This window comes from Toxotes jaculatrix, chromosome 7, assembly GCF_017976425.1.
Source record: "Toxotes jaculatrix isolate fToxJac2 chromosome 7, fToxJac2.pri, whole genome shotgun sequence".
Taxonomy (NCBI): Eukaryota; Metazoa; Chordata; class Actinopteri; family Toxotidae; genus Toxotes; species Toxotes jaculatrix.
Window position 1 is genome coordinate 27,655,977 of NC_054400.1, and position 24,602 is coordinate 27,680,578.

Below are 24,602 nucleotides of genomic sequence, written 5' to 3' on the forward strand. Positions count from 1 at the left end.
ACCACGGGCTGCTTCTCTCTTCAAGTTTGCAAGAAACATTTAACAGGTAAACAATCACCGCTGCCTGTGTGACAGCACTTCATCTGTTCGACTGACACAAAGGGAATGTCATAAAGGATTAGGCATAATCATAGAATGGTAGAGTCCTAAACTAAAGAACATCACAGCTATTTGTACAGTGTCATAATGTCTTTGAGGTTTTCCAACATTTGAAACTATCATTTCACTGAACTACAGAGCTGCTTTTTGTCCTGCTTCCATGACGTGCAGTGCCATCACTTTCTTTTGAAACTGCCATACTGACTCTCAAACGCACTTTCAGCTACTGTTTGATTCAATAACTGACTTCACGTACAGCTTAAAAATTAAATGGTCTGTTAGACTTTATGTTGCCCTGTTGGGTGTAATAATAATGTGGAAGAAGCAAGAGCGGCTGATAAAGAGAGCACGACTCATCTTGAGTCTGAAAAAAAAACTGATTTTGCATATGTGCCTCATCGAGATTTGACGGTACACAGAGTGGAGCGCTGTTGAACTCGTTTTATCATGTAGATCTTTGCAAAATATAGCTTGTGTATAGTCTGTGTTTCTGATGTAATGCAGTTTGAGGGTCGATATGGTGGTGTCAACAAAACACTGGTCAAAGCAAATCAAGGATAGCTACGGTAAGATATCTGATGTTGGCAAAAAGTCTACTTCATAACGCTATGTGCCCTTACAATTTGTTGTTCACATTCAAATATTACCCACTTCAAGTGTTCTCCCTGTTTAGATGTTCTCCCTAAACTTAGCTCTCCAAGTCAGGATTAAAATACAGCATTAAACACACACAGTGACAATGTAAACTAAAGCCTTCAAAGAAGATGATAAAACTCATCACAGTTCCTCAAAAATGCATTAAAAAGGTTGGTTTAAAGCCATGCTAGCACCATTCGTCCTCCTCTGCCTCCTGGTAATACCTGGGTGCCCTGACGCCAGAGCCTGGGCTGGTGTTGCCCCCGAAGCTGAAGTGGTACCCATTGGGCACCCCAAGGTTCTGCTGTGGAGCCGGAAGCAGGGCTCCCATCATGCGAGGCAGTGCGGTCCAAGATGAGCGTCCGGCACGGGGGCTGGGCGACAGTGACGCCACATCCTGGAAGACGTCTAGCTGGTCCCGGAGGCTGCCGTAGGGGCTGCCCAGGGCATCGCCATGGCCCCGGCCCAAGAAGGGCTCGGAGCTGATACGAGTGACAGGGCAGGGGAAGTGGCGGGAGCCGCTGTGCCGGAGGGCGTTGTGCTCCGACAGGCCGCGGCTCAGCCGGCCAGGACTCAGAGAGGCCTGGCTGGACACAAAGTGCACGGGGGAAGAATTGGCAGTCTTGTAGGCCACCCCTGGCCGTGGGGTGAGGGGGGTCTGGGGGAGCTGCCGACGTCCGCGGCTTGGCGTGCTAAAACTGGAACTCAGTGCCACTGGGCTGCCTTTAACCCAACCACTGCCCTAGATGAAAATTGAACAAGCAATTTGAAACGAGAGAACGATGAGCAAAATATATAAGAGAGGAAAGGTAAAGGGAAGGAAACAGGGACAGGGCCACCAGAGGGAGGAGAGGAGAGGAGAGGAAAGGAAAGACATCAAAATGTGATATGTGATGACACAGAACAAATGAGGGACAGAACAAAGGATGAAAGAACAAACACTAACGGAAAGGTAACGACAGACAGACAAAATGGATGGAAAATGATGAAAAGAGAAAGTGGGAAAAGAAGTGAAAGGCCATGAGAGGCTGCACTGAAGGCAGACAGAGGAGAAAGCAGTAATACGAGCATGCAGAGGGATCATCAGCCTTCAGTTTCCCTGCTTCTTCTCACTTTTTCCTGAACTGCCTCTCCTACACTCAACACGCTACCTGCACCATGCTGGTCTAAGGCCGCGCTGCTGCGTCAGTCATCATCAACATGCAGATGTATAGCAGACTGACAACGAGCTTGTATTAAGAAACACATCTGGTCAAAGCAGTTCACCTCTAGGACACATTTATGATGGAACTGATCCATTTACACACAGAGGCCTCTGAGGCCTCTAGTTTCACAGAGATAAAACTACTATGAAGTGGAAAGGTGGTGTGTGTCTTAATGGAGCTGCTCTTTAAGCTGGTTTACTTAAGCTGAAATCTCACATGGGTCATTAATATTCACAACAAAACGTACACACTGCAACATGTTTTGAAGGGGACCCTACCACACACCAACAAACAAACAAACACAAGCACCACCATGCCGTGTGTTAGCAATACAACATAGGCTGTGCCTGTGTAGCGGCTGGCCAGTTCCCTACATCGACATCTGCAGCCTGCAGGTAGATTTTAGCTGGTCTGGAGGTGGATGAACTGTAACAGTCACACTTCACACATCAGATATAACAGCATTAGTTTTAATCAGCCATCAAAACTGCTGTGAAAAGTATAAAGTATCATTCTGACCAATGGCTGAAACCACAGACCCTTTAGAAATCCTCTTCACCTGGTCTTAAGTCTCATCTGGCCCTACTCTACACGCCTGTGCCCTCCCACCTGCTTGTTGCTGGTTTCCTGCCCCTCGCTGGGGGAGGCGGCGCAGCTAGCGGTGGCAGATTTGGTGTGGCAGTGTTCCCGGCTGCAGAAGCGGTCGCAGGAGTAGTAGCGCTGCTTGTCCGCTGAGGAGTGGTGGTGTTTCCTCTCGTGGGAGCGTCCGCGATCGTGGGCTCGCTCTCTGGAGGCAGCTGGGTCAGACCCTGGCTCTCCTGGTGCAACCGGGGATTAGGAAAATATTACAGGGTGAAAGTGTACGTTTCTCTATTCTAGATAAAATTAGAGTTTTTGATGGATTTACTTTGGTTCTGGAGTGCCTGTCTACTTGTCATGGCATTTATTTCTGTTCAGTAAGAAATAAGAAGTTATTATTCTCAGCAGATATTTGTCACAGTAGGAAAAGCACAGGTTTCACTACTAACATGAACGATGGCTCTGTTCTGTTCCAGTGTCCCACTAAATCATGACAGTGTACCAGTATGGACAATACTAGGACCCTGAAACTGAAGCAGCTACATGGAATTCAGCCATTGTGCATTTGATCATTCACACACGTGCTTTTCCTGAGGTCACATGTCAAAATGAAAATGCAGCTGTGTGCTCTTGCAGGTGACGCAGGTGTATATTTGGGAAATCACTTACAAGACTGAGGCCCTGTTCAGACCTGGTATTAGCAAGAGTCTCAGGTGATCCGATCACAAGTGGACAGCTCTAAGTACAGGTGTGAATGCACCCAAGACACATTGAGATCCAATCAGTCAGACCATGTTTGGAGGCCACATTCTTTTTATATGAATGCGTCCTGTATGTAATCATTCATGTTCTCAAATCTCATAAGCTAACTTTGTCCACAACGAAATTTTCAAAAAAACTTGTCTGGAACATGCCAAGAAACAGATCCAGTCTGTATTGTAATTCTTTCTTGCCACTGGTTAAAAACAACAACAGTCCATGTTCTTACTTTTTCAGATGTTCGTCCACCCTCACAAGAACAACATTCTTTGTAAATGCTTAAAGTCTAATATAAAAAGAACCTAAAATGATAGAATACCAGATAAGAGGATCTTCAGTCCAACAATACTGGCCTCACTGTTTGCCTATAAACACCACTCTGTCTACACTCAGTGAGAAGCTGGTCCTTTGGACACTCTGTCCTCAGCTGAAGCAGAGAACTCTGCAGCAGCCTTAAGACAGACAGTGAAGGGTTTTTATCCCTTCTACTGACTGTTTTCCTTTCTCCACAGCTTCACCCTGCAGAGCAGCTACCTATTAATCAATGGGTCGTGGGGTCATGTCTTTCAGTCTCTTTTATCTGAGTGTGTGTCTGGAGCTGCCGTCTCACAGTCAGACCCAGAGAGACCACTGCTGATCTCTATCACAGCTGAGACCCTGCAGGGTCTCCACTCCACTTCTTTAACACCCTTACACATTTTTATAGATGGCTTATTACATGTGATCACATGTAGCATTGAATTTCATTTCTGAAACGCACCATAAACTGTGACTGTTAACAAAGGTTTAAACCAAAATGTACATTGCAGCAAACTGCACTGTGTCGTCAAAGTCAAGGACACTTATATAAAATGATTAATTTTGTCCAAAGGAAACATTTTGGGGAAATACACTTATTAACTTTCTGGCAGAGAGATGACAAGATTAATACCACTCTCATATCTATTCATTAAATTTAGAGCCACAGCCAGCAGCCCGTTAGCTTAGCATTAATACTGGAAAGAGCTAGCCTGGCTCTGTCCATAGGGGACAAACTCTGTCTCCCACCACTAAATAACATCTCCTTTACTTAACCTGTAAAAAATATTAAAAATGACAATTTACTGTTTGATGGGGATGATGTGCTGGACACTTGTTGCTTAGCAGTTGCCAGGCAACCAGCAGAGGCTCTCCACCAAAATGAGAGGGAGTGAATTTCCCAAAAAAGACCTTTGATAAAGTCTCTCAGGACTGACAACTGTTTCTCAACAACAAACAATAATGTAGGATTTGTCCAAGTATATTTGAATTCAGTACTAAATGCAGTATAACAGTTTATCAGCCCTGCTCACCTGTATAGTTACTTTACTATTTGACATTTTAGCATTTTCTTTTTTTATTGTATTTTAAGACTTGACTTTGGTTACAGGGCAGCCAGTGTGACTGTCCACTGACATTATTTCTGTTTCTTTTGTTTCTTCTATTATGTAACAACTGAACGATCAGCCACAACATTAAAACCAGTTACTGAGGAGACAGTCCTGAGGGTGTTTTGGAAGAAATATCCAACAAATGCGACTTTTGAATACACAGTGTGTTTGTGTGTTTGTGTGTGTGTGTGTGCTGACTAACCAGCAGAGGCTGGAGGTTGTCCACCTAGAGGTGTATCCAAAGACCTCTGCCTCTTCTCTCTGTCTTTATCCCTGTCTCTGCGGTGGTGGCAGCGGTGGTGGTGGTGATGGTGGTGGGGCCGCTCCTGGCTGGGTTTCTCCAGGGTGTAGTCCCTCAGGTTGACCTCCTGGGGTCGCTGTGGGGCCACAGTGGAGGCTGAGCGCCTCATGGGACTGGCATCAGGGACAGACTGAGGGAGGGAGGGAGGGAGGGAGGGGGGATAGAGGGACAGAGAGGGTCACTGAGCACTTGTAGTTTTCATATAGCTCCAGTTTCATACTAAGACTACACCTGATTCTTCTGAGTGCTCATTTGTTGACTCACTTACTGAACCCTCTGACACGCTCCACTGAGCAGGATCTGACTGTTCCCACTGCAGATGGTATGAATCCACATTAAAACACCAGAATTTTATTCACGATACCACGTGATTAAAGACAATTAAGGCGTGAAATGATATGAAAGTATACATAAAGTTTTAAAACAAATTGACTGTGCTGCCATATAGAAGAGTAAAGCTTTTAATAGCTTTATATAAGGACTGCAGCAGTGGGAACACCTGGTGCTCCTGCACCTACAGCTCTGACTTAACCACATTTCCACTGTACCGCTGAAGAATAAAGGAGCAGGTGTTTCATCCAAAGTGGAAGTTCCTTCATTAGCTAAAACAGACTCCCTTTGTTTACAAGGACTCGTTAGGAAACCATCTGAACTTGTTAATGTGTGATGAGATATATATACTGCACATACACATATATAATTAAGCTAAATATTAAGGAATTTGACATTAGATCCTCAACCAGAATTACATACCTGGTCAGAAATGTCGTAGGTAAGACTTAGATAAGAGTTCTGCTGGAGCAGTTTTAACTCATGACCTCAGGGTTTCAAAGATCCAGACTACAGCCCTGTCTGGATCCTATGTATTTTTGTGTCATGTTATTAGACACACAGAATCAACTGCATCAACAATGACAAGACCTATACAAATAGCTTAACATACGCTGGTAACAACAGATGCAGTGGCAAAAATGTCCTCTCAAATCCTGCCACTGGGGGGCGTCAAAGTTGGAAGTTTTCACATGCCACACAGAGGGGCTTTAAAGCTACGGGACCATACACGATTCAGGCTCATGATCCAGAATAATAGTGATTCTGGTTGTATGCTGGTGTTGGTCCATGTGAGTCCATGTGATCATCTGACATCACCATCTCAATACAATACACTCAATACAGGAACCATAAACAGGTATATACTGTAGGCTGTGTGACAGCATGTACGTACAGGTAGATGGATCCCTGGAGAGTGTCGTGAGTGGCCCCGCTGTTTCACAGGAGAGGAAGCAGAAAAAAACAGAACAGCAGAGAAAGAGAGGAGGGACATTAAGCAACATCAGCAGCAGCTACAGTTTTGTTCTGATGAAAGCGATCAAATCTTTCACTGACAGCCAACTTCTGTGCAGTTCTTATGTCATTAAAGTCGTTTTGTTTGTAGAAAAATGACACAATCCTGTTGAAAACTGATGCTTTACAGTTATTTAGGACAGAGGGGGGTAGTGGCAAGTATTACTGTCTGTCTTTTGTGATAGCAAGTGGTTTAGTTACTTTACATATTTACATCTGGCATGTAAAATATGTAAAGTAACTAAAAATCATGGAGAAAAAACAAATAGGTATCAAGCTGCATGACACAGAAACACTCAGGTACCTCAACACTGTATTTCAGTCAGCTACTTTACTGAACCATGTGCTGTTCTGTGATGTCTGTTGCAGGTTTCATCAGCTGCCAGAGAGAAAAAAAAAAAAAATAACACACTGCACAGGATGAAACACAGACATTTTTCTGTGGGTTTCTGTCCAGTGCTCACTCTGTCTGCTTCTTTCAGCACATCCTGGACTCTGCCTCCGTGACTCTGTCAGATAACTCGGAGAACATACCAGTATCGATTCCCTCTGTTCTCGCCTGCCAGGCTTGTTATTTGGAGAGAGGCCGACCGGAGCATATCCTACAGATTAAAATGAGGGTTCGGCACATACTGTATTAAAAGGTGATGAAACTGCATAAATCAGGATTGAATGTCCAGTATCACCTGGGTTAGAGGAACAGAGAGTGGGGCTTTGCTTTCTCAGCGACCTCACTGTGAACAGACAGGCCAGACTGACTGAGTCACTCAGGTTTCCCATGTCACCACAGCACAAAGAAGGATCTTAAAGAGCAGAACACGTCTTAACACATGTCACCTCCTGATCCTCAGCTCAAATTAAGCAAAAGAAATGCAATAGCAAGAATGACAGATAAACTCCTGCAACTGAGGAGCGGAGGCCCCAGAGTTCAGACTGCACGGTACAGTTCCCAGCACACTCCAGCAGCCGCAGGCAACTTCCAAAAGGCCAGCATTAATTGAATTGGCTAAAGGATTTCCTGCCCTCTGTTCCAAAAGGTGAGAAAAATAAGACAGCAAGTCAACAAGGCAACCTCCCGCCCCTGTTCTTTACATCCTTTCATTATTACTCTAGATTCTCTCACTTCTACAGTAACCCAATTACCGTCTTCCTCTCCCATGCATCTTGTGCCCAAAGCCATTTGGAGCCACTACCATCTTTTCAGTTGGCAGCAGGAGAAAAACAATACTGGACAAACAGCTGGCGACCGGCCAGGATCTAATCAGATTACTGTAGACTTCTCCTCTGCAGCGAAAGTAGGATCAACAACAGCTCTTTCCAAATGGGCTGTGAGAGGAATGCACTTTAAATGCATGAATCGATCAATATCAACATCACTCAGGAAATGAGGGGCTTATTATATTTCTTAGGTTCTAGTGAAAGATTCATTTAGAGTTTTTCAGCCTTAACCGGATGAATAGTGAGTCCATGCTTCCATGCTGTTACAGAAGAAACGTTCTATGTGATGGTTCACTACACTGTTACAAAAAAAGCACTGACTGACTGTTGTTCTGGGTTATTTTCAGTAATGTAAGCACAGCACACTTTTCCTTCACTCACTGAAAATGTAGAGCTATGATATGATGTGTTTAACAGCCCTCTCGCTAAAGAAAGAAAGTTCCAAACACTCTGGTGGTGGTAGAAGTTAACAGAAAGTTGTAGGTGTGGTACAGTGTTTCTTCAGTCAACAAAAACTGTGACCAAAAAAAAGCAAATCGATTGACAACACTTTTTAAAAAGACAAACAAAGCAATAAACTGAAAAAAGTGATCTTTTCAACAAAAACTATGAGGAATTTTATTACAGATTCTGTCTACAAATAAAACTGTGGGAGGAGATGAATGGACAAATGAACTAATCTTTCCCTTTGGAAATTAGCTTCAGCTTTATACACATGAACAGTACATTGGACACTGCTTCTGCAACTGAACCTGTTCCTAACAAATAAACTAAATACACTTAAAGACATAAATACATAATGAAGAACACATGAAGCTGCTGCAGACACCCTGCTAATGTGCTGCTCACAGCTCCTGTGTAATAAAGATGTGTAATATAACAGAAATGTCACAATTGTACAGACTAAATGAATCTTTAGTCCCATTTAAAATTAGATCAAACATCTGAGGAAAAGGACGAGAAAAAAAAGGATTGAGTGCTGGATTTAAGCAGGATGTTAAACATTTAAATCTTACTGCAGCTTTTCTCTAAAGGTATATTACTGCAAAAATGTTATCTGGCTGGCTTAAGTTGCTCATCTGAAGCTAAACCCAGATACTGAACAGTGCTTTAGTGAATATGTGAGTGAATCCAGCCTCTGCTCTGCAGACGAGAGGACAGGAGTGACTGGGCGACTCTGTTCAAGCAGCCAGAGTCTGGGAACGACAGGTGGATTTACTGAGGAGAGTCGATCTGTTGTATCACTGCAGAGCAGGATGACATGAGCACTGTGTGTGTGAGCCATTACATTCTGCTATGAAGAGGCACAGTGTTTTCTCTCCTAATCTCCCAACAGGCTAGAAAAACACAACATCAGAATTAAAAATGCAGGACAAAGATCTGACTAAAACTGTATAAAGATCTTTAGTTTTAGTTATTGACTGAAACAACTAAGATGTGACTATAAATAATATGCATCCTTGTCAGATGACTAAGACTAAAACTGAGTCTAATTAAGTTTTGAACACAAATGTGGAGCAGATGAGATGTTACCTGCAGCTCAGCAGTAAGGCGAGGCATAGAAGCAGCTCTGCCCTGGTTCTCCAGACCCGTGCCAGGGACTGGGATCGTACTGCTGGCACTGGTCTCCATCCTCCTCATCTCCACTGACTCCTGGACACACACACAAACACAAGCCCATTAGCATCACTGGTGTGTGTAGGGGTAGGGTGGACTGAGAGTTACTTTTCCTCTTTACTTCTCCTTAAGCAGCAGATGTTAAACAGCCTGAACCCTGTGCTGATCAATGTTACTGTAATGTTCACACAAACTCTGAATCCTGCAAACTGCTGCACTTACACACAGGTAGGCTGGACTTAATATAATGACTCACTCAGTTAATTTACTATAGTGTACATTTCCACAGTACTAATTGCATCAGTACAACAACTAAGTCTTGTCACATTCAACAGGAGCAGATCAGAACATGTGTACAGTTTCACATACACACCACGTGTTGGACGGTACCTGAATGACGGCAGTGTCTGGTGTGTCCTCTGACGGGCCCCTGGATATGGTTCTCTTAGCCTTGGGTTTCTCCATCACCAAGGAAGGTGATGGCTTGATGTTGTGATCATGACCCGGCCTGTGTGTTATATCAGTCACAGCTCAGCATAATAATAATAATAATAATAATAATCATCATCATCATCATCATCATCATACAGTGTAAATCAGGTTACAGAGTAACAGGTTAACATTTTCACACTTAGAGCTGTATTCATTCAGTGTGTGAGCACCGTTCAGTGGTTTGAGTGAAACCTTTAATTGGATTTGAACCATCTATATAGCTATTATCCAATATTTGATACACACGGTTCTGTGAATATTATTTTGAATGAAAATGTGAGTGAAACAGTAAAAGCAAACCCACTCTTTGTTTAAGAAGCTCCTCTAGCATGGTAGGTTTTTCTGAGACCATGTTACATTGTGTTGTATCATTATTACATTATTACATTATCTTTTATATTCTCCGTAATGTAGAATATTCTCGGACACAAATACCAAGTGGCCTAATGATCCACGTTACCTCAACCACTCTCACTGGTTGTGTCCAACATCCCCTCCTTGTTTACTCACTCATTGTTCTCCATGTAGCAGACACTCAGATACTACTACTGCATACTACTTTTTGGTTTCATTGTGGGGAAAAATACATTTTATTTATAAAGCACTTTTCAAAACATAGTTACAAAGTGCTTTACTTAACAACAATAAGATAAGTAACATAAAATCTGATAATCTAGTGCATAGGGGGAGAGCAGCCAAAGCATGAACATCCCCACAGAGATTAAAGGCCTGGGACTCACCACCAGTCAGTCAGACCTGAAGCTTTTCAGATGAGAGGTGAAACGTCTCAGAGAATCTAAAGCAGCTGCTTCTGACTTAGCTCTCTTCCCCCGTTATACAGTACGCTCATTTATTTCTCTGAATGAAAAACATGTGAGCACTGCCAGAGAGAAAATACATAGAGTACAGCAGACAAACTTGGAATCACATCCCCTGCAGTAAACCTTCTCATCTGAGCAGACGTAAGATCAGGATGGGAAATTAGCCTGAGCTGCTGGTTAAGAGCAGATCTGCTTCTCTCTCAAGGTTCAGTGGCCTTTAACACTCAGACTGATTTAAAGTTCAGAGTAGGAGTTACCCATCAACTCAACACTAAACACTGTGTGGATGAGTCATGAATTATCTGACAGTGTAGATTATAATCCTAAAGTAATCATGAGTCATTGACTTTGTACAGTGGCCCCTAAGGACAAAGCACATACAAATACAAAAAAACAAAAACAAAAACGCTCCAGATATGAAAACACAGACAAAAGTGAAAACACAAACACTCAGGGAAACACGCTACAAATCCAGAAATGTGACAAATACAACAACACATGCAACACAGATCTGCTGCACCAGGAGTGCTCTGGAGTGATGGGCTTGATTTGGATAAGCAGCGACAGATTTATTTGCTTATATCAATAACCTAACCCTTTACTAAAGTGGGATATTTTTTCCAGGAGAGGAAGTAACCATTTAGATTTCAAACATGCGGTCAGTTTATCCAAGTAATGTCCGTGTGATCTGACATTTTCAGACATTTGAGGAAAGGCCTTCTGGGTGAGACTAGCAAGACAGTCAGTGTCCTGTCTTATCTCTGCAAGTCCTCTGGTAATTTACGGCTGGCTCTGTTGTCCACAGCTTTTTGAAATACAATTGAATTCCTTTAGGATGATAAAATGTGGCCTCAGATTTAAATATAATATTTGTTGATGTCAGTTTATCTGAAGGTAAAGCTGAATACATAGTAAATACATGTGTTATTGGGCAGTTTAACAACATCTCTGTGGACTTTGGGGTTTTTATACAAACAAAATGAATAGAGGCAGTGTTTTCACTCATGGATGTCCTTTGTTCATAGGGGCCACAGTTACTGGAGAAGAGAATTTTACTGAGCCTTTATTCATCACACCTTACACCTGACCATGTGCTTATGCTATATACTCTTGGTACACCAGGTTAAAGCAGTTGCAGGTTACAGTAGGTGCATAGTACCTTGTCTTAACTGTCAGTCTTGACACAGTAAATGTGAACGTAGGTTTTAGTTTTTATGTAGTAAATCCAGCTTAAATGTGTTGTATTCCTGTGCTAAATTACATCATACTGTTTGGTCTCCATGTGATAAACCTGATCTTAGATTTTTGTCTTGGTGTATTAAACACAAGACAAGAATGTACTTAAGTTCTCAGCCTCTGTAGATCAGGCACAAACAGTGCAGAGAGGATTTACAAGAGCCACGTGTCAGGATGGAGCAGCAGAAATATATATATATATATATATGCATTAAATATAGAATTACAATGACGAAACATACAACTAAGCTTTTCTTTTTTCTGATATATTAAAGTGAGTGTGTTGCTGTATTTTACCTCATTACTAACATCAACACCATCTCCACCTCCTCCTGCCCCCAGCTGCTGGACCTGCACCCCCCCCCCCCCGATGGCTGAAGTTTTTGTGTCTTTCCCATGAACATGCTTATCATTATGTCATCTGAATACACTCAGACTGTGACCCAAAAGTAAATATGTCCCTCAGTCTTTACATTTATATGGTAAATAAGAAGTTAATTTTCAGCCTGGATGCAGTATTCTACACCAAAATCTAGTATTAATCTAAACGCTGGTACTTGGTTTGTACTCTGGATGCAGTGAACCCAACTGCAGGTTTTAAAATTCATGTGGAAAATGAAGTTTTAGTTCCTGAAGCGTTGAACTTACAGCGTGCCTCCATTGTTGAGGGAGTTGGAGCTAGGTCTGGTCTGTGGCTGGGACTTGGCATTGGATTTGGGCTGGGACTGAAGCATGCTGGGAGGCTCCACACTGTTTAACATCATAGGCAGGCCTTTCTCCTGCATGTGAGTCAGAGGCAGCAATGGCTTAAACAGAGCCCCGACCTTGCACTGTGGAGGAGAGATGGATGGCAACATGCTGAAGACATTCAGAGGCAGCAGGCAGAATATTGTCGGACCCAGATCTGACAGCGGGGGGCTCAGTGCCACCCAGATGTAGAGACTGGGGCCAGAATATTCATTTCTCGCAGTCATGCTTGTATGTAGCACTGTACAACTGTGTGCGTCTGTGTGAGTGTTTGTGTATGCAGAAACAAACATACACCTGTACAGTAGATGTGCAAGGTTGCAAATAACTACCGACCAGCAGCCAAACGCAGATTCATCTTTGGCTGTGGCTTGTGAGTGCGCCTTCAATGCAAACTGGATCAATAGTAATAGGTAACCGATCACTGGGTGCTTTTACAGTGGAAATATTAAATTGGGGAAGCAGCTGATTGATTTTGTCATCCACCGCTGAACGGCTGGTGGATACAAAAGCATCTTCTTTGCATGTGTGTATGCATGCAGGCATACAGTCAAAGTGTGGGTCAGTGTGTGTGCATACACAGTGTAAGTGGGCGCATGCATACGGGTTTGCACTACTGCATCCAATGTGGGTGTGCTTCAGTGCATGTGCATGTGTGTGTGTGTGTGTGTAGCTGCGGGTACGTGTGGTGTGCATGTTGTACCTGGGAGCCTGACGCGTTCTGCTGCTGCTGCTGCTGCAGCTGCAGCCTCCTCGCTCGATTCTGCTTGTAGTAGTCGAAGATCATCAGGGCTGCGTAAACCTTCCCTACCGTCAGTTCATTGGCTGGTGAGGAGAGAGAGGAGAGAAGAAATGATGTGAGGAAGGAGGACAGTACAGGAAAGAAAGGAGGGAGCAGAGGAGGAAATTCTGCTGACTCATTCATCCCTCCCTCCTCAATTCATCTCTATTTGCCTGCTCGTCTCCCTAATGGTTTAGTTTTAAGAAAAGAAACTTCTTAATGAGTGTGATTTAATGAATTCACAGCAGGTAATTAAAATAGATTTTTAATGTAAACAAAAAGAGCATCATGAAAGAGCTGACTGAAAATGCCTCTGTGTAGATAGGTGGTGAACACTTCTTACCAACAGGTGGCAGCAAAAGCAAAGCTCACAGCTGCACAGGAGGGTTCGTCTTTTAATGCACTCACGTGGAGGGACACATGCACAGGTACTCACTCACTGCACTGACCAAACTGTACTTTATCAAACCCTTTACTTTCACCTATACTCTTAATTTTAATTTAATTTACCAGAATTATCAACATGGTACTTATTACCAACATAACATATTATTTATCTAATGCTCATCATCTGTAAGCAGCAGAATTTCTTTCCTGCTCCACTTTTGTTTTCTTTTTCTTTCCACTTCATACAGTCAGTTTACAGGTGTTGTGGTGTACTACCACATAATGTAAAAGAGGTTGTATAAAGCTTTTTGTGTCTCCAGCTGTGTGAAGTCTGATTAATGTCCTCAAGTGATGTCACTTGAGTCTACAAGTTAGCATAACACACCCAAACCCTCCAACCCAGCTGTCAGCAGTCAAATTGTCATGTGGGCAACAAGGTAGAGGAATGTGATTTTGACCGTAATGATAAATCAGCAGAGAACTGATTCTGTGTGATTCTTAGAGTTTTGATGAATACATACTACATCTTTAAAAAACGATCCCATAGAAACATTTTTGGAGCAAAGACTGCATCATTTCAAGGATGTGATGTTTGAAATGTGAAGTTGATAGTGAATATTTCACAAAAATGTTCTCATACCTACAAAAACAAAAAAAGTTCAACAAAACTTTAAGCCTTAACAGAAAATCTGCATTGAGATGAACTCCAGTAAACCTGGGCCTGGTGTCTGTGGTGTGTAGGTTTCTGAAAGGACGTGGGTCTTTGGCTCTGAGTGGAACCCAGGAGAGCTGATTTGGCAGTGACATGGTACAAGACAGAAAACAGGCTTGTGTTTAAGAATTTGTAAATTCTTAGTCAGTAAACAAATGGCAAACAATTGACAAAAAAAATCTGTGGCATCACTTGGAGTAAGAAACTTTAAGCTGTGTCCAAAATCCTTTCCTCACTCACTCCTCCTCACTCCTGCAATTTCCCCACTGAGGGACTAATAAAGGATTCTCTTATCCTCTGTAAATAAAAGACACTCGTAGTTGCTTTTTCAGTCGTGAGAGGCAACCTGAGATTTTGGACACTTGATAATCATCATCATTTTGTCATCACTGACAGTTCCCACACAGCGTTTTGTCGTTTTGGACGTTTTGGTTGGACAATCGCTGATGTTGATCTCATAAGGAGAAATCAGTCAATCATCAGCGGTCTTCCTGGATTAACCCATTATTTTGGGCGGTGGAAGGGACAGACTACCAGTGAAAGCATTCACTACCTAATGGAGACTTATTTTATTCAACGTTCACTGTACATTTACTGAACATTTACCCAAAGTAACTGACACGTTAACTAATCCCAGCTTATCATTTTTACTAGCTCATTCAGGCTAATAAGGCTGCCAGCTAGAGTGCACTCAGAACACTGTGGCTGATTTAGTTAATCTTGAGCTCACGTGCAGATTTTTTTTTCCCCTGAGACCAACTGAGTGGTTGAAGAGTAGGTACATTTTCAGGCAGCCAAGATTTTTTTTGGTTGACTGCATCTCTCCTCTACAGTAAGCAGGGAGTGATTTTAGACTCAGCTCTGGGATTTGTTCTGATGTTTGTTCTGAAACTTAATAAAGTTTTTCTAATTCTGATTAGTGCTGTACTGGATCTAATTTGTCTGAACATATGGAAAGTAAATCTCAGGAACATGCTTAAGCTTTCAGAGCGACCGATTAAAGAAAAGCTGAGTGAGAGTTTGCAGTGAGTTACAGCAGAGCAGAGACCACCTGCTGGAACAATACATCATGACTTCAACTCTCTATTGTATCTTGGCATCTCTGGGATATATATAAAAAAAAAAAAAAACATGAAAAAAATGTATAGGCGTGAGTATTTTTTTCCTGATTATCCATCAGGGGCTCTGACTGATGGTGAAGAGGACAAATCCAAAGCACGTCGTGCAGAATAAAAACATCCACAACGCCTCATTACGTACTGTCACCATGGTAATAACCCTGAGACATCCAGGCTAATTACTTAATGATGAACTGTCCTTTATGAATGTGAGAAAAAAGATTAGATAAGGTGTGAAAAGTTACACTTGAACTTTCACATAAAGACAGTTTTGTTTAATTAGTAAGTTAGTGCTCAGTGAAGAAAAGACATCATTTGTAGAGAAATTATAATTTATGTTACTCTACATTACGGAGAACGTCTTTTTAGGAGATCCAGATATTTAGGTGACTGTGATGGTGCTGATGGTGAAATGCTTACGTTTATGTGGCGTCACCAACAGGTCCATGGTCTTTTGTGAGAGGTTGGGCCACACTGTGGACAACTCCTTCTTTAACTCAGCGTCAGATAATCGCTGGGCTACCATACCTAAAAATCCAAAGAGAGAGAGAAAGAGAAAGAGACAGACCTTTAACCCCCTTTATCAAAACACATAGTTGTGAAGGAATTGTTCCTGAGACGAGGCATGAAGAGAAGTCAGTAAAAAAAAAAGCTGAGGCTTCAGAGGCAGTGAAGCCAGGAGAGAGAATCCAGCAGACACACCCAGCACAGCACAAAGACGTGTAATGAGCCCAAATGGGAGATTTGCAGCTCTGAGAACAATAAATAGCAGCTGGTTCTTGCACACATCTGTCACTGTGGTTGGTACTGGCTGGCTGCTAAAGGTGGCATTTCACATAACATCGCAGTGAGGCGCATTTTGGAGTTTGAGACATTTTAAGTCATTTGTTTTTTGCTATGACTTTATCAGTTATTTGGGAACATTTTAGGTGAACTGCAAAAAAACGGCATATTTAATAAAGTAGTTTAACTGGTGACTAACTATATATTCAACCTAAATAATATGAACATCATATTTACTTAGTTTAGTTCATCAGACATTAGAAGAAGACTGACTGTTCAGTCCACAGTCCATTGGTCTGAAATGAAGCTGTCAGGCTCCCATGAAGAATACAGTTAATCAGTAATCACTCCTAAAGTACAATAGATTGGCTCCAAGCTACGTTTCTCACCTGCTACACCCTTAAGTACAGGGGTTTACACGCCACAGAGAATGCCTTTACATATGTCTATTCTACTCATTTTTATTATCTTCTGTGTTGCGTTTCTCTGACCTGAGGCCAGTTTGATCTCCAGGGCGGTGCGGATCAGGGCCATCAGGGTGGAGGTGAAGTGGACGGTGTTGTCATCAGCGATGGGCATGTTCATTTTGACGAGACGCTGAGAAGAGGAGACAAGTGGTGACAGACGGACATTAGACCACCACAACCAAGTTCTAACAAACAGCCCAGTCAGAACATACAGTCCACCCAGAGAAATCAATCTGTGTGCTGCTGTGATCAAATACCCTCCATGGATTCATTCTCTGAGCATAAAGGCGCTTTGCTAAGTTTTGTTTCATGTTTGAACTATGGCCGTATTGACAGAATGTTACTGTGACTCAGTTCAGCACACAAAAAGCCTTCTCTACAAGTACGTACAGAGGAGACAAACTGGACATTCACATTCACTGCTACTGGCTACAGTATGAAATACGCTGCAAGTCAAAGTGCACTGGTGCAAGACTGACATTGACCGAAAGAAAAGGTGAGAGAAGGCATGTAACGCATAACCATGAAGGTGCCTCGGCAGTCGCAGGAGCTCGACTCTGTGGTTGCCATCCTAACAATCGTCAACTTGGAGTTGAGGAGGTTGAGTGTGTGAGCTAACAATAAAAAAAAGTGTCCATTCCACCAAGCTTGGGCAGCCGTAGCAGGAAGACTTGGTTCATATAGGACTGATAGCAAGCACTAAGATGCATCAGAATGATGTGGGATTGTTGCTGAAAGAGTTGAGCTCCCCTGAACACAAAAAGCATTCATATACATGTGCTCTCAGTGGCAGTGCAGAGAGTAAGAAAGACCAGAGTCAGAATGAGACGGAGATGGAGAGCTGAGGGGCAAACACACACACACGCATACACACACCTTCACATATACACTATACAACCATGTTAATTTGCATATGATCACACACACACCCACACATACGTACACACAACCACAGGCTGCACAACCAGTTAGAGAGAAAGCAATACTGGCAACTAGAAACTAAAGACTAAATAACTGAGATCATAGATTGTACTTAAAGACAATCTTAACCAGGTCTTATCTGCAAACCTTTTTTACAGCATAAGTGAAAAATTGTGGATATGGATCATTGGGTCCGTGTGGACTTCATACAACCTCCACCTGGTAACAACATGCAACCTGTATCTGGCTTTGTTATCTCATCATGGGCCTTTGCCTTTACACCTGGTATCATCATCTGGATTCAGCTTGTGAGTAGATCTCAACACACATTATAAGGTACTCAGAGCTGGTAGGCTTTTTAATAAACACAATGGATCTGTTCAAGAGACTCATTTTCATCTACACCTGTTACAAAAGAAACAGCTGTAAGATGATGAACAGTCCAGTGAGCTTAAACTGGAATGAAATGGGTATATACATAATACGTGTATGGAAGGCAGCCCTGCTAACTAGGCTGATGTTACTGATCATAGCCAGTTGGGATCCCTGCTAACCCTACTGCTAGATCTGATCTGATCCCAATATGACCACTGCTAATGATGATCACGCCTGATCCCCTGCAACATGTGGCTTTCCTGACTCAGATAAGACATCCAGATACTGATCACACATTAATATCAGGTGGAAATGGAGGCTTTTCTCATTTATATCAGTCAATGTTCAGCAATAAATAAATAAAATCAAAATCACAGTGATGTATTTTGTGGATGTTGTGCAGCAGTAACATTCTAACACACAAACACACACACACACACACACACACACACACACACACACAACTTTTCCAACAGTGGATAGACTGAGATGAAATGCGAGAAAGAATGAGAGGGTCGGGTAGCAAAGACAGAACCACACAGTGAAAATCGTATATAGAAAGAAGATCTTCCACAGAAAAGCAACAGAAGCTACGCACACACCCAACTACACACACATACACACACACACACAGGCACACACACACTGCTCCACAAAATAAAACCCCAACTAGGGCGTACCACTCAAAGGAAATACTGACATAGGAGCAAGTTTCCTCCATAAACATAATATATCTTAGTTAACACGTCTTAAAGTTTTTTTCATTGAGCTCTATGCTGTTATCATTAGTGATGGGTCTTAGCCCCACACAAGCAGCTATGCTCAAAGAAACAGTAAAGACAGTAAAGATGAGGTGGGGGCTTACACCAAAAATATCAGAGCGCTAGCAAAAACAAAGTGAATAAACGAGGGAACACTGCAGAGCACAGACACTGGCTTTGAGTTCACGCCAGTGGAAGAAAGGTTGTCGAGCACAGGGAAGAAGGTAGAGGAAGAAGTGGGTCTACCTTGTAGGCGACTCTTGGCGGACATTTCTTTCCCAAACCTAATGGTGGGGACATGTGGAGCAGCATCTGATACATATCGAGGTACTTGATACGGCCACTTCACAGGGAAGGAAATCAAAAACAAACAAAACCCAAAACAGAGAAGGATGGGGAGTTAGAGAAGGAGGAGAGGAACAAAGGGAGGAAATCAACAAAACAAGAGAATAATGGAAAGGAAAAACAGAAATCTGTTGTTAATAGATTTCCTAAAGTGTGATGTTAGGTGGATGCCATCCTCGGCCACTGCGTGGGGGCACGGGGATGCATCGCTGTGGACCTCAGGATCCCTGAGAGGAGACATGGGATGGTGAAGAGTGAGTTTGGTGGGAGAGGGGAGGAGGGGAGAGAAGAAAGGACGATGGGTTGACCCAACACACAGGATGCTGATGGGAGGGAAGAGAAATGACAGCATTGTAACAGGGATGTCTGCCTCAGCATGCTTGCAAACATCCCACTGGTACTTCAACCAGGGAACACAGAGACAAAGGTTTCAATGCCAGCCCAAGCTCTGGTTTGGGGCTTTCACTCATAGCCTGACTTTCCTCTAGAATACGTCTTCATGTAAAGATCAAATCATACTCTTCATAAGGCTTTTGATCTGATTCAGCTGTGTAGCAATCGGGTCCTTCAAGACTTTCAAGGGTGATTTTCTTTCAAAGTCTTGAAGACCTTTCAAGACTTTTTCTTTCAATACTTTTTTTTTTTTACATTTGAATCTGATAGAAATGTGAGGTAAAACATTTCTGCCATCTAAACATTACAGACAGGAGAAAGTAGGCATGGCAGGCGGCATGTTGGGACAATGCCGTGGCTTTGAAAGCTTTGTTTCCACTCCGGCATCATCAACCAAAGCCAGTCAGTTTGGAGGGGCAGGTGCTAGACTAAAGGCGATTTCATTGGTGCACAGCCATTCAGTTCAAAGTTTCTTGGTATAGAGGTACACAAAGCACCCTTGTGACGGAAATGTCTGGTATTTGCAAACCTTGTATGCTACCCTATTAGGGCAGTTCTTCCCTAAGCCAAGGGGGGGTGAGATAACGCGTAACAAATTGTACATATCCTTATAGGAAATCCGTCCGCTGTGGAAAAGAACAAGCACATAAATAAACAAACGTTCAGGACAGCTTAAAATAAAACAATGATCATCAGTGGGCTGACTGCATACAACAAGGTACAGGACTGAGGCCTGTGTATGAGGCCTCATTAAGTCACCTTAATCACAAACGGGGAAGAGAGGAGCAAGGTTAGGCTGTCTATTCCCTCCACTTTACTTTGTATTTTATCCTCTGGGGCTCAGAGGGAGCTTTGAACATACCACGCAGCTGGGTCGTACTCGGCCCAAACCCGGATGAACTCATCGAGGTGATGAGGTCCCAGGATGGAGGAATCTCTGGTTAGGTACTCAAAGTTATCCATGATGACAGCCACAAACAGGTTCAGCATCTGGAACACAGACATTAGGTTGGGTTTACACCTCTGTTCTGGTTTAGTGTTTAAAACAGTACGTTTGGAGCCAGATCAGTTCATCTCAGTGGCACCGGCATGATGAGCCGAGACGCTTGTGGAGGCAAAGAAAATCCACACATATCTTATGTCTTATCTTACGAACTTTGACGTGTCAATCTGTACGGCTGAACAATACCAACATCTTGACAGTGCTGACCATTGAGGGAACTCAAGTCCTGAGTGTCCATAGCTATAGTATCATAGGGCGGCTAGCTTGTTAGTGGTTAGATGGCTGTATGATAATATGTATGATTATAACAATGTAACATTAATATTGTGTATTTTGTTGTAAAATACACAATATTATTTGTGTATTATTATTATTTTTTTATACTTTGCTGTAAAAAATATGATTGGACATATACAATAAGTCAAATTACATTTGTTTACACTCACTACAAACAAACCACAAGCTTTTGTCACTGTGACCTGACAGAATGAATCAGAGGCCACAGCTGTTACAGTGGCTACAGTGCTGGTGTATTTCAGTACTGACCAGGAAGGAGCACAGGAAGATAAAGGAGACAAAGTAGAAGTAGGCAAAATCACTGCCGCACTCTTTCCCATGGGTCCCTGATCGCTCGTCACAGGGTCGGCGACTCAGACATGATAACATGATCTCGTGCCAGGCCTCACCAGTTGCACTCCTGATACACAGAATATCACAGACACACACACACACAGAAGACACATAAAAGGACTGGCAGCATGTGACAGGTCTGTTACTGTTCAGCTTCAACAAATGAGAATTTAATTAGAGCTGAGTGATGTTAAATGAACGCCTCTTACAGAAAAAGTCAGATAATGCAGATGCTGCAGGAGCTGAATTAAAAATGTGCAGTTGGCTTGAAGCTAAAGTGAACCTGGCTGGCAGATTGCGTTTTACTGTGTGTTGCTGTAACAATGTTTTACTTAAAGATCCTATAAACCTGGTTTCAAATCTTAACACAACAAGCAACAAAAAACATCCTTAAAGACCCGGCTTCTGTGCTTCAGCAGCACTGTGCGTCTGTGGTTTGATCACATTTGACTGACGGGACAGAATTCTGATTAGATCTCAAAGTGTTCCTTCTTCCAACAGAGCAACAGAGGCCCAACTCAGCAAACTCCATCCACTGAGGAAGAGCGGTGCAGTGTAAACGTTGGAAATGAACCTTTTTTGTCACATTACTGTTTCTAGGGTTAAGAATGAACTCAGTGCTCTGTGTCTTCCACTGTTCTCACAAATTACAGTTTCAGTGGGGATGTATTGACTCGTTCTTAGTATACAACTTCTTAAAACTTCAGAATCTGCTGCCACCTGAGATCCCTCCTGGCAAGGGACCATCCAGCCCACTGAGTTTGATGATATGCTGTTTCTCAGTGTATTCACCTCATGGCTGATATCCAAGTATTTGCAGAAATTCAAATGAAATGGATAATTTGTTTCAGAAGAAAAAAGGCCGCAAGTAAACAAGAAGCCACGGCCAAATCACAAACCCGAACACTGACTGTTCCAATCATGGACGGTCATTTTAAATTCCCCATCAGCTTTAAAATGCAGCATCTGTGTAACAGAGATGTACTCAGAGTTTGAGGATGTTTATCCGAGTATTACTACTCCTATGATTTTAGTTTTAGCAGTAAAAAATATTGCATTTGCATTTCACCTCGACAAGCCGCAAAAATGTTATGTTTCTTATACATTAATACATAAGTACTAATATTCCAAGAATACTAATACTGTAATTATTTAACCCTGTAGTTATTTTGGGTGATAAACCTGGGTCATTACCTTTAATGGATATGTAAGTCAAAGATCTGATTGTGCTGCTGCAGGTTAGGACCATAGACTAGTTTGTAGTTTCCTAAAGAATGACAATGGATCTCCCTCCTCTCCTGCCTCACTTTATAAGAGTCTCACAGATAGGATGGATTGTCTGACTGTGTCTTCAGGTCCAGAGTGTTTCCCCTCCAAGTTCTTGTTCTTGTATAATGAGTCATTATACCCAGTGGACTAATTCTAGGTTTCTGTCCATGTTTGCTGAACACACACTACTGTGCCTTGTTTATACCTTTCCCTATAACTGCCATTGTAGCTGTGATATCATCAAATATAGATGAGGTACAATTTCATGTTTAAATAACACTATGGTTTTGGTTCAGCTGCTCATTACCTACTGGGCTGTTTGCCCAACTGGAAGTGATGACTCTTTCATGGAAAACAGTCTGTGTTTGGTCAAAGTGCTCTAACGTGCTCATGTGATGTATTTATGTTTATATAATAAGGCTTCTTATACCTGAACAGCAGCATGAGAGCCTGGAGGAATGTGCGGAAGTTGTTGTGGTGATTGATGGCTGTGTCCTCATTCAGGTCAATGTTTCCAAACACCTGCAGACACAGAGACACAGAGAGGGAAATGGATTTGTCCTGTCTTAGCAAGGTGCAATTAATATTTTTCATGTTTAAGCCACAACAATTTAATGATGTGTCTTAAACTGTATGAGTATCATGACCTCTGTGACCACAGCGGAGCGGCATCACGCACCTGCATCCCAATGATGGCATAGATGAAGAACAGCATAGCAATCAGCAGGCAAACATAAGGCAGGGCCTAAAGGGAACAATGGGAAACCAAAACACACTTAATTATTAATATCCACTCTGAATTATTCCAGGATGTTTGAGTTTGCGTGTGCAGGGAGATACTGTACATGGCTGTGAAGCGAGTTTGTGAAAGTAAACTAGTCTGTGTGCACGCCAATGTGGATGCTAACATACACACACAGCATGTGTGTGTGTGCGTGTGCAAAGTGAGCATGTGACACAGTGTGTGAGCACCTTGAAGGACTGGACGAAGGTCCACAGCAGGATGCGGATGGTGTATCCCTGCCTCAGCAGCTTGATGAGCCGAGCGGCTCTGAACAGCCTCAGGAAGCTCAGGTTCAGCAGTCTGTCCTGTGAGACATACGTGGGACATCAAGCACTTACCAACCAAATACCCCTCTCACCTCTCTGATTAAAACACACCCTTATCAGAGTTTCATTATTTTAAAAGTCACTTCAGCTGGTTACAGATTATCAGCTGGTGACGGGCACTCTGTGTTGAAGGCATCATTCAGCAAAGAAACTGTGTAGACTGTTGGCCCATCACTAAACATGACAGCCTGTCCCTGCTGTGAATCATTCCACACACCCCCAGAAGAAGAACGTTCTCATGCGACGAGCTGAGCTCACTGAAACACGCTGTGATGGCCCACTAGAGACAAACCCATCTCCTGCCACAGAGGAGCACTCCAATGATTCAATATTTCAACATATTATACAATTTTAACCATCGCGCGGTTAGTGCGACTGAGTTTGAGGAAACGGTTGTGTGTGGTGCTGGAGGAGCTCGGTCAGGTTTGAGGAAGCAACCCTGATGATGGCAGAGTCATCTCAGAGTAAGGAAGAAGGCTACAAATATAGAACAGATAAACAGATAAACTGTGTTTATGCAATATTTGATGTCTGCATAAGAAGCAGCCATGTGAAGATGTGAAGGAAGACGTCTGCTCTCTCTTCTCTCACAGGCTTCATCTGTGAAGCATTTTAAACCTTGTTCTATTGGACTAATGACCATCAGGACACTTTTCAAATGAACCCACTAATAAACGTGCTAATCATCTTCATGGTTTATCAGAATTCTGCTTCCAGTTTTACAGAACATAAAATGACAAGACATTAAGTGGAGACTTGTTTAATACCCATACAAATACCCATTTGTATGTAAAGGGTTTGCTCATAAAATCATTCATGCTGCTCCCATTGATGGAACGAGGAAAAGCTTAGAGAGCAGTGCAGGTTTGATCATTGTAACTGTGTCAGACTGATTTGATTTTCTTTGTGCAAATGAAGTGACAGTTAAGTGATTGATTATATTATTGATATGTACATTTAATTTCTCTCTGAGTGTAATAAACCTTGTGCTGCTGCCGCTTTTCTGTTACTGTTTTTTTTTTTGTTTTTTACAGTAGGTAAAATACATTTCTCTGCACTGACGTCAGTTTTTCAAAAATCTTCC

The 24,602-nt window shown here is 42.5% G+C and overlaps 1 protein-coding gene across 3 annotated transcripts in view; it reads right to left on the reverse strand.

Moving 5' to 3' along the window:
• Positions 1-834: 834 nt before the first annotated feature.
• LOC121184476 (voltage-dependent N-type calcium channel subunit alpha-1B-like) overlaps positions 835-24,602 on the reverse strand; it is a 52,343-nt gene continuing 28,575 nt past the window's right edge. The window contains exons 16-31 of one of the 3 annotated variants that reach the window (XM_041042147.1): positions 23,381-23,497; positions 23,088-23,153; positions 22,839-22,930; positions 21,056-21,206; positions 20,369-20,496; positions 19,015-19,111; positions 16,736-16,841; positions 15,882-15,989; positions 13,167-13,288; positions 12,365-12,546; positions 9,558-9,675; positions 9,084-9,203; positions 6,214-6,252; positions 4,890-5,118; positions 2,550-2,758; positions 835-1,477 (exon numbers count right to left, since the gene is read on the reverse strand). In XM_041042147.1, the coding sequence (XP_040898081.1) occupies positions 923-1,477; positions 2,550-2,758; positions 4,890-5,118; positions 6,214-6,252; positions 9,084-9,203; positions 9,558-9,675; positions 12,365-12,546; positions 13,167-13,288; positions 15,882-15,989; positions 16,736-16,841; positions 19,015-19,111; positions 20,369-20,496; positions 21,056-21,206; positions 22,839-22,930; positions 23,088-23,153; positions 23,381-23,497 (2,439 nt within the window). In that variant the 3' untranslated portion in view covers positions 835-922. Of the gene's footprint in view, positions 1,478-2,549; positions 2,759-4,889; positions 5,119-6,213; positions 6,253-8,574; positions 8,888-9,083; positions 9,204-9,557; positions 9,676-12,364; positions 12,547-13,166; positions 13,289-15,881; positions 15,990-16,735; positions 16,842-19,014; positions 19,112-20,035; positions 20,133-20,368; positions 20,497-21,055; positions 21,207-22,838; positions 22,931-23,087; positions 23,154-23,380; positions 23,498-24,602 lie in introns of those variants that run through there. The other 2 variants (XM_041042148.1, XM_041042149.1) reach the window with 2 other exon arrangements.